At 55.5% G+C, this 8,149-nt stretch overlaps 2 protein-coding genes across 5 annotated transcripts in view; one reads left to right on the top strand and one right to left on the bottom strand.

Moving 5' to 3' along the window:
• Nucleotides 1-1,532: 1,532 nt before the first annotated feature.
• The window catches only part of LOC102480819 (uncharacterized protein C16orf86), a 16,185-nt gene continuing 9,568 nt past the window's right edge, over nt 1,533-8,149 (bottom strand). For both annotated transcript variants that reach the window (XM_027767017.1, XM_027767018.1), the window contains exons 4-6: nt 2,742-2,947; nt 2,190-2,374; nt 1,533-2,088 (exon numbers count right to left, since the gene is read on the bottom strand). In XM_027767017.1, coding sequence (XP_027622818.1) covers nt 1,679-2,088; nt 2,190-2,374; nt 2,742-2,947 — 801 coding nt within the window. In that variant the 3' untranslated portion in view covers nt 1,533-1,678. The remainder of the gene's footprint in view (nt 2,089-2,189; nt 2,375-2,741; nt 2,948-8,149) is intronic.
• Nucleotides 3,369-7,915, top strand: ENKD1 (enkurin domain containing 1). 3 transcript variants are annotated; one of them, XM_006165229.3, is made up of 8 exons: nt 3,369-3,475; nt 3,671-3,770; nt 3,869-4,063; nt 4,614-4,786; nt 6,925-7,050; nt 7,160-7,323; nt 7,420-7,556; nt 7,646-7,915. In XM_006165229.3, the coding sequence occupies exons 2-8, from the start codon at nt 3,686-3,688 to the stop codon at nt 7,804-7,806; spliced, it is 1,041 nt and encodes a 346-aa protein (XP_006165291.1). In that variant the 5' UTR covers nt 3,369-3,475; nt 3,671-3,685; the 3' UTR covers nt 7,807-7,915. The 3 variants fall into 3 exon arrangements, with proteins under 3 accessions (XP_006165291.1, XP_014438314.1, XP_006165293.1); XM_014582828.2 differs by having other exon boundaries at nt 3,387-3,487; XM_006165231.3 differs by lacking the exon at nt 3,369-3,475 and adding an exon at nt 3,567-3,586.

Below are 8,149 nucleotides of genomic sequence, written 5' to 3'. Positions count from 1 at the left end.
TGCTTTCCCTTTCTCTTTGTCTCTGGTCAAATTAAAAAACAGCAATAATAACAAGTGGAATTAAATAAATCTTTTAAAAAATAATTTAAAATAAAAAACAACCGTCTGAGCACATGTGTGTGTGTGTGCCCAAAATCCCCAAAGGAGAAATGGAGAAGGGATTGTTGAGTTAACATCCCCACATAAGGGCTTCTCACTTGCCCTTTCTCTCCATCTCTCTCTAGGAAGCACATTTGCCCTCTACCAAACTTAAAAAGAGAGGTTGCCCTCTTAAAAAGAGAGGCTGCTGAGTTTAGCTCCAGGTCAGTCCCCTGTGTGTTGCTAGGATATTGAGATATCAGAAATTTGAGAATTGATCAAGAAAAGCCAGCCTGACTCATGCTCCTACATAAGGGCCGCGTTGCTGACTTAGAATAGTATGTAGGCTTTAGCGGGTCACCGGCTCACCAAGACACATTCCCAGAAGTGTAGGGGCAGAATGCAGCGGGCTTGCTGCAAGCTGGTTTTATGAGGATCAGGTGCTCTGAGGGCAAACCCCTCCCCCCCCAATAGGTCTGTGGCCCATCCCTCAGACACCATTACCATCCTATCTCTTGAGCATCTGAGCTGTTTGGTCCCACCCTACGATGAGAATGGGGCAGAGCGATGTGTCTTTAAGTGGCCCAGATACCGGTAGCCAAGGGAGCCAGCAGAATTCCTGTCCCCAGGGGTGACTGAGCCCACAGCTGATTTTAGGCTTGTCCTGCAGCGCCCCCTCCTGGAGGAAGGCAGCAGCATCTCCTAGGACATGTTGGCAAAATCTCCCAATTCTTCCCCCGTCAAAGTAGTTTCTCCAGTTGCAGTTAGCACGTTCCCTCTGATGCAGCAACCTGAAGAAAAGAACTTACAAGAGGAAGGATGCACGGGGGGTTAAAAGGTGAAGGGATGAGAAGATCTCCAAAACAGCCTGCCACTGTCCTCTCTGCCATCTCTTTGCAGAGACCCTTGGGGCTGGAAGCAGCAGGCATCCAGTGCTTGGCCTCAGGACTGAGGCACCACCCCCTGCCTACCAGGAAGAAGACACCAGTGGATGACCCTGTCACCAGGGTCCCCTCTGTGGGAAAGGTCTGGTCCAGCTGTGGTCTGGCAGTGAGTGGAATGCATTCCAAAGCTGACACTCTTGGGCCAAACAAATGAACCCTGTCGCCTCAGATGAAGTGGGGTCCTCTCAAGATAAGACCACATGCAGGCTTCTTTCCTGGGAGCCCAAGCACCTGCTTCCTGAGACCTGACAGATGGCTCTTTTCTCTGCGCCAAGTTCCTCTTCCACACATCCCTCTCCTTCCCTTCCACTAGCCTGTCCAACTGTCTGGTTTATCTAAGGAGCCTTTAAAGAAGCGGCCCCACCCCACATCTGACTCAACTCAGGAATCTGGGATTTGTTACGTTCTAGGGACCAGCTGAGCTTCAAATACTACGCTGGCGAGTCCTCCACGCTTTCCCCAGCCTCTCTCCCAATTCACATACCATATTTGGGAATCAGAAAGTCTTAGAAAATGACAGACGTTTATTTTCAGCAATCCCAGGTTCCCAAGTCAGGGCAGCGACAGAAACGCCCCCCTCCACTAACGGCCTGGGCCCGTGGGCTGTTGTTCTGGCTCAGCCTTGGGAAGAGAGGAACCAAAGTGGGGCGGGACAGTCACTTGTACTGAGGAGACAGCGGGGGTACGAGTGGAGCCGTGCAGACACTCAGCATCTTGTCGATGTCCACCTGGGTTGACTTGTCCACTTCGGCCTTGAGGTGGTCGCTCACCCCCAAGTTGAGCAACCCCCCAGGCTCTTCTCCAACTGCCTCTCCCAGGGGAAGTAGAGCGTGGGTGTGAGGCACTGAGGTGTTAGGGCAGGGCAAAGTGAGGCCAGAGCCCAGCTCACCTGGCACAGGCAGCATGGCCCGCAGTTGCTCCACACCTGCCTGCTCAGGAACCAGGGCCAGCTCTGACTCAGGCTCCACCTTGGCCTCGGCCTCTCTCTCCCCCTCCCCTGCCTGGTTCAGCTCAGGGTTGCAGTAATTGATGTACTGGTACAGGGGTCGCAGGCGCTGGGCCTTTCCTGCAAGGACCCAGGGAAGGGTAGAGGGTGGAACACCTGGCTATACCTGGGTCAGGTCCAGTAGGCAGGGTAGGAGGGAAGGCCCAGAGGCTGCTACTCACGCTCCAACCCCAAGGTCTCTGAGGGCGAAGACACTGTGCTGGCCACAGCTGGGAGCATGGACACCCCCAGGCTCTTGCGTTTCTTAGCTTTTTTGTGCTGTTTGGCAGATGGGGTGTGCTCATTCTGGCTACCCTCTGGCTCCTCCTTCTGCAGCAGCAGCCCCAATGGCAACTCAGCTTCAGTCCTAGGAAGGGCATGGCAGCTAGACCCAGGGAGTCTTGGGGATCAGAGCCAGGGCCGAGAGGCCTGAGAACAAGACTGCAGCACCTAGATCCCATGCCCTGAGTCTGGGAAGTAGCCATGACTGCCCACCACCCCGTGGCTAAAGATCTGTCCCTTTCCTGATCAGTGAGGCCCCAGGTCCAACAGGGGCACAGAGCCCACATGAGCTCAGTCCATTTCTCTTGGTGCTCCCTATTCTGGGGCTCTTGAGAGAGAGAAGGTGTGGTGAGTGATGACAGTGGCAGGGCCAAGAATCCACCTGCAGGAGTGCGCAATTTAGGACCCCACCTTCCAGCCCTGCAGCTCATTCCCTCTGAAAGCCCCCTCACTTGACTGGTTTCCTCTTCAGACAGTGACCAGGCCTCACAACGGAGGCCACTGGCCTGAAGCCTCTCTCTTCTAGTGCTTCCATCTCTGGGTTGAGTTGCTCCTGGAGCTCTGGCTCTGAGGCCAGTCCTGTTGGACATTTGTCTTCACCTTGGGTTTGGCAGGCTTCATGGGCTAGCACCAGACACTGGTCCCTCATTGTCAGACACTAGAGCGACACATAGGTTAATGGTCGCCACGGCCACGCAAAGGATAAGGACCAGTCATTAAAGGACATTAGACCCTATACCCCTCACAGCCTGCAGAGCCTGGTCTGGCTGTTACAGGCTTGGGTCGCTCAGAGTTCGGTGCCCAGAGCGCCCCGGCCAAGTGTTTGAAGGGTAGACAGCCCAATGGTCACCTCAGAGCTCTGAGTACGGTCGTCCAGCACCTCTGGGAGATCTGCTGGCCCCATGGCCAACCCCTCTCGGACCCCTAGCCGTCTCTCGGGCCCTGCTGAAGCCACGGCTGCGCGAGGTCAGCGTACCCTCGACGGTTACCTGGAGAATGGTGGGAGGGGCTGGAATGGCTCTGACCCAAAAGACTGGAGCGCGCCCCGCCCACCTCAGCTGGAACTACAAGCCCCAGAAGGCTTTGCACCAGGGTCATTGACCCCTGGCCTGAAGGAAGGAAGCCACCGTTCCTTAGCAACAGCAACTCCTGTGGCGTCGGAGCCGCGGGCGGCAAAATCGCTGGAGTGAGCCCCTGCGTGTGTGTTGGCGGGAAGGGGCCGTGAAGCCCACTCGGCAGTGCCCCATTCCCAGGGGAGGGCGGATTGGGAGAGGCCCGGGAATGGGGCACTGCCGAGGTCAGGGTCGAGGGAGGAGGCGCGGTGGGGCAAGGGCTCGGGGCGGGAGGTGCCAGCCCGGTAGACGTCGGTGCACCGTTGCAGGGTGACGACGACGGCATGTGCGAAGGTCCGTCGCGCATTTCGGGACCCATCCCCCCAGACCCTACCCTCTGCCCTGACTACTACCGGCGACCGGCCTCGGGTGAGTTGGGGGTGCTGCTCGTGGCGAGACCCTGGAGCCAGGCCCCGCTTTACCGCTGAGTCCCGCACTCTGCGTGCCCCCCCTCCCCCCCGTCTCAGCCCAAGGACGCCTGGAGGGAAACGCGCTGAGACTGGGCCTGCTGACCTCGGACGGGGACCTGGACGCCACCCCTCCCCGCGGCCCGCGCATTGGTCAGGGAGGCCGACAGATCCTGGAGCGTGGCCAGCGCGGCGTAGGGGCTGTGTTGCTGCAACTCGAGGGCATCTCCCTAGGCCCAGGGACCTCCTCTAAGAGTAAGTCTGGGGAAGAAGGGACAGTGAGGGAGTCGGTTGTAGAAAACTGAGACCAGCAACGGCTGCTCCTCTTTTTTTTTTTCTCTGAATCTCAGCTATGAAAGGGAGGAAGTGCACTATCTTCGCAGGTGGGAATTGAATGAGGTAGTTCCCAGGAAGCCCTAGCTCACCTTCATGCGTTAGTGAAACATTATTTATTATTTATTGAGTGCCTACTGTGTGCCAGGCCCTATAGAGGCTAGGAAAGCAGGGGTATGGGCTGTCGTTGAGTAAAGATGGGAGACAAGTGAAGAAATCAGTATATTAATACAAGACGATTAGTGATATATGTCACTATAAAAATGGAGAAAATAATCAGGAGATATTTACTATGTGAGGACAGGAACACGGTGATAAGTTAAGAGTATGTGCATGGTGCCTACTTAGATGGACAGGACAGGTCAGGAGCTCTTTCTGTAGGGGTCAGGGTGTGGACCCGTGTGTGAACTAGTATAAGTCAGATGGCATGTGCAGAGCCTGGCAGCGTTTTGTGTCCCTCCCTGTCTCCCAGGGAAGGATCCTAAAGACCATGAAAAGGAGAACCTGAGGCGGATCAGGGAGATCCAGCGGCGTTTCCGAGAGCAGGAGCACAGCCGGGAGCAGGGCCAGCCCAAGCCCCTGAAGGCTCTGTGGCGCTCACCCAAGTATGACAAGGTGGAGTCCCGGGTCAAGGCCCAGCTGCAGGTACCTGCCTCATGGAGCCAGAAGGGAGGAGAGTGACTGGGGCCTAAGGAAACAGAGGGCCAAGAGACACCTGGCTCTGCTATAGGGTGGGACTAAGGCCTTTCTCAGAAGTGCTGACAGTTGGGCGGATGCTAAGGGGCAAGTAGGAATTAGACAGGGAAAGGGGTAGACATGCACATTCCATAGAGATGGACCCTCACAGGTAGAAGTCCTGAGCCCAGACGAAGCATGGGCAATGAGGATGCTAGGTACGATTCGCCGTGAGGGGACAGACACAAAGTCAGACTGAGAAGTCGGCCAGTCCTGCATCATAAAAAGCTGCCTAAGCCACCTTTCAACCTGTGTTTCTGAGGACAGTGGGAAGGGCAGGCGCAGGGCTATGCCTGTGTAGGGTGGGCACCATTGCTCTATCCAAAGATTCAGAAAGAGGAAGAGGATTGAGAGAGAAGACAAGGTCATGTGTGGGTGGATTTATTCAGGCTGAAGCATTTGTGAGACGCCAGGGAGTGGGAGTGTGTCCAGGAAGCAGATGGCTCGTGCCCTCACCCAGGCGTGGCCACTCTGAATCTCAGCTATGAAAGGGAGGAAGTGCACTATCTTCGCAGGTGGGAATTGAATGAGGTAGTTCCCAGGAAGCCCTAGCTCACCTTCATGCGTTAGTGAAACATTATTTATTATTTATTGAGTGCCTACTGTGTGCCAGGCCCTATAGAGGCTAGGAAAGCAGGGGTATGGGCTGTCGTTGAGTAAAGATGGGAGACAAGTGAAGAAATCAGTATATTAATACAAGACGATTAGTGATATATGTCACTATAAAAATGGAGAAAATAATCAGGAGATATTTACTATGTGAGGACAGGAACACGGTGATAAGTTAAGAGTATGTGCATGGTGCCTACTTAGATGGACAGGACAGGTCAGGAGCTCTTTCTGTAGGGGTCAGGGTGTGGACCCGTGTGTGAACTAGTATAAGTCAGATGGCATGTGCAGAGCCTGGCAGCGTTTTGTGTCCCTCCCTGTCTCCCAGGGAAGGATCCTAAAGACCATGAAAAGGAGAACCTGAGGCGGATCAGGGAGATCCAGCGGCGTTTCCGAGAGCAGGAGCACAGCCGGGAGCAGGGCCAGCCCAAGCCCCTGAAGGCTCTGTGGCGCTCACCCAAGTATGACAAGGTGGAGTCCCGGGTCAAGGCCCAGCTGCAGGTACCTGCCTCATGGAGCCAGAAGGGAGGAGAGTGACTGGGGCCTAAGGAAACAGAGGGCCAAGAGACACCTGGCTCTGCTATAGGGTGGGACTAAGGCCTTTCTCAGAAGTGCTGACAGTTGGGCGGATGCTAAGGGGCAAGTAGGAATTAGACAGGGAAAGGGGTAGACATGCACATTCCATAGAGATGGACCCTCACAGGTAGAAGTCCTGAGCCCAGACGAAGCATGGGCAATGAGGATGCTAGGTACGATTCGCCGTGAGGGGACAGACACAAAGTCAGACTGAGAAGTCGGCCAGTCCTGCATCATAAAAAGCTGCCTAAGCCACCTTTCAACCTGTGTTTCTGAGGACAGTGGGAAGGGCAGGCGCAGGGCTATGCCTGTGTAGGGTGGGCACCATTGCTCTATCCAAAGATTCAGAAAGAGGAAGAGGATTGAGAGAGAAGACAAGGTCATGTGTGGGTGGATTTATTCAGGCTGAAGCATTTGTGAGACGCCAGGGAGTGGGAGTGTGTCCAGGAAGCAGATGGCTATTCAGGTCTGGTTCTCAGGAGGGAGACCCAGGAGTTACTGACAATCAGCTTGAGGCCAATAAGACCAAGGAAGTGACTCCTGGACTTGAGGATATGGAGGCCAGCTGCCCTTGCCCACTCACCTTGGTGGGGGCTGGGGAGGAGTGTAGGTAGAGCCAGGAAGATTGGCTAAGAAGGAGAAAAGAGAATGGTAGCTGGACTAGTACCGAGATGGAAGGAGCAGTATTATTAGTTCGTTGTTTTTTTTAAAGATATGAAACACATGTTTAACTGCTGATGGAGAACTGGTCGTTCAAGGATAGAAACAGGAAGTCCCCGAGGGGCAGGAGCACAGAGGCACAGTCTTGGGCTTGAGACTCTGACCTCAGCTGACTGATCACTCTGCTATGCCCTGCCCTCCAGGAGCCTGGCCTCGCCTCTGGGACAGAGCCTGCCCACTTCCTGCGGGCACATTCCCGCTGTGGCCCTGGGCTCCCCCTGCCTCGGGTCCCTAGTCCCCAGCTAACCTCACCAAGTCCCAAGCCTAAGGTAAGAGGAAGTAAAGGGGCTAGGAGGTGGCTGGAAGGGATTCGGGGTGGGAGGGTGCAGGGGCCCACCACAGTGCTGTCTGTCCCATCATGCTTGCTGTGTCTTGCAGGGGCCAGGCCTAGGCGTGGACTTCATTAGTCACAATGTCCGAGCTGCCAAGAGAGCCCCCCGGCGGCATTCCCGCTCATTGCAGGTGCTGGCACAAGTGCTGGAGCAGCAACGGCAAGCCCAAGAGCGCTACAACGCCACACAGAAGGGCCATGTACCCCATTAGTAGGTCCCGCTGCTGATACCCAGGGTGAGGTGTGCCTGTGGAGGGCAAGAGTCAACCTCTGCCTTGGGGTCAACTCTGAGCCTGTGCATCCATAGCTTATTGGAGCGGCAAGACCTGTGGCGGCGGGAGGCTGAGGCCCGCCAGCATAGCCAGCCAGACCCTGCCATGCCCCCTGGCCACACACTCATGCCTGAGAACCAGCGGCTGGAAACACTGAGCAGTTTGCTCCAAAGTGAGTACCTGGGGAAGGGAGACTGGATGGGGAGCTCATGGGGACCATGCACCCCTCCCCAGCACTCACGGTTCCTGGATCCCCTGTAGGCCAGAGCCAGCTGCTGCGTGAGCTAATATTGCTGCCTGCCGGGGCAGACTCACTAAGAGCCCAAGGCCACCGTGCTGAGCTGGACAGGAAGTTGGTGCAGGTAGAAGAGGCCATCAAGATTTTTTCCCGACCCAAAGTCTTTGTAAAGATGGATGCCTAAGCCCCTTTGTGGGAGTGGTGGCAGAGAGAGCCACAGAAAGATTGCCACATGGCTGCAAAGGACAGGGTTGTGCCCTATCACAGAATGGCAGTCTGAAGACAGGAGCCATGGGGTGCAGACCACAGAAGGGCAGTCTGAAGACGGGAGCCATGGGGTGGGCAGTGTCCCAAAAGCATTTGTCCCAGCCACCAATGGCTGTGGAAGAGCCATTCCAGCCTTTAAGCCCTTGATCAAAATTAAAACTTTTGTATACAGTACGAGTTGTTTCCATAAGAACTCTTCTTATCCTAGAGGTGCCAAGCCTAGTGGCACTCCCACTACTGGACTTCAGGCAGGTCTCCCT

Source organism: Tupaia chinensis, unplaced genomic scaffold (genome assembly GCF_000334495.1).
Source record: "Tupaia chinensis unplaced genomic scaffold, TupChi_1.0 Scaffold143830_1, whole genome shotgun sequence".
Lineage (NCBI taxonomy): Eukaryota > Metazoa > Chordata > Mammalia > Scandentia > Tupaiidae > Tupaia > Tupaia belangeri.
Note: the sequence above shows the minus strand (reverse complement) of the source record. Positions and strands in the feature narration are given on the sequence as shown.

What these genes read in the sequence shown, in the direction of transcription:
- ENKD1 (XM_006165229.3), top strand. Translation starts at nt 3,686, where the DNA reads ATGTGCGAAGGTCCGTCGCGCATTTCGGGACCCATCCCCCCAGACCCT. An exon ending in CACCAAGTCCCAAGCCTAAG is followed by an intron (nt 7,051 to 7,159) that starts GTAAGAGGAAGT and finishes TGTGTCTTGCAG; the next exon opens with GGGCCAGGCCTAGGCGTGGA. An exon ending in AAGGGCCATGTACCCCATTA is followed by an intron (nt 7,324 to 7,419) that starts GTAGGTCCCGCT and finishes GTGCATCCATAG; the next exon opens with CTTATTGGAGCGGCAAGACC.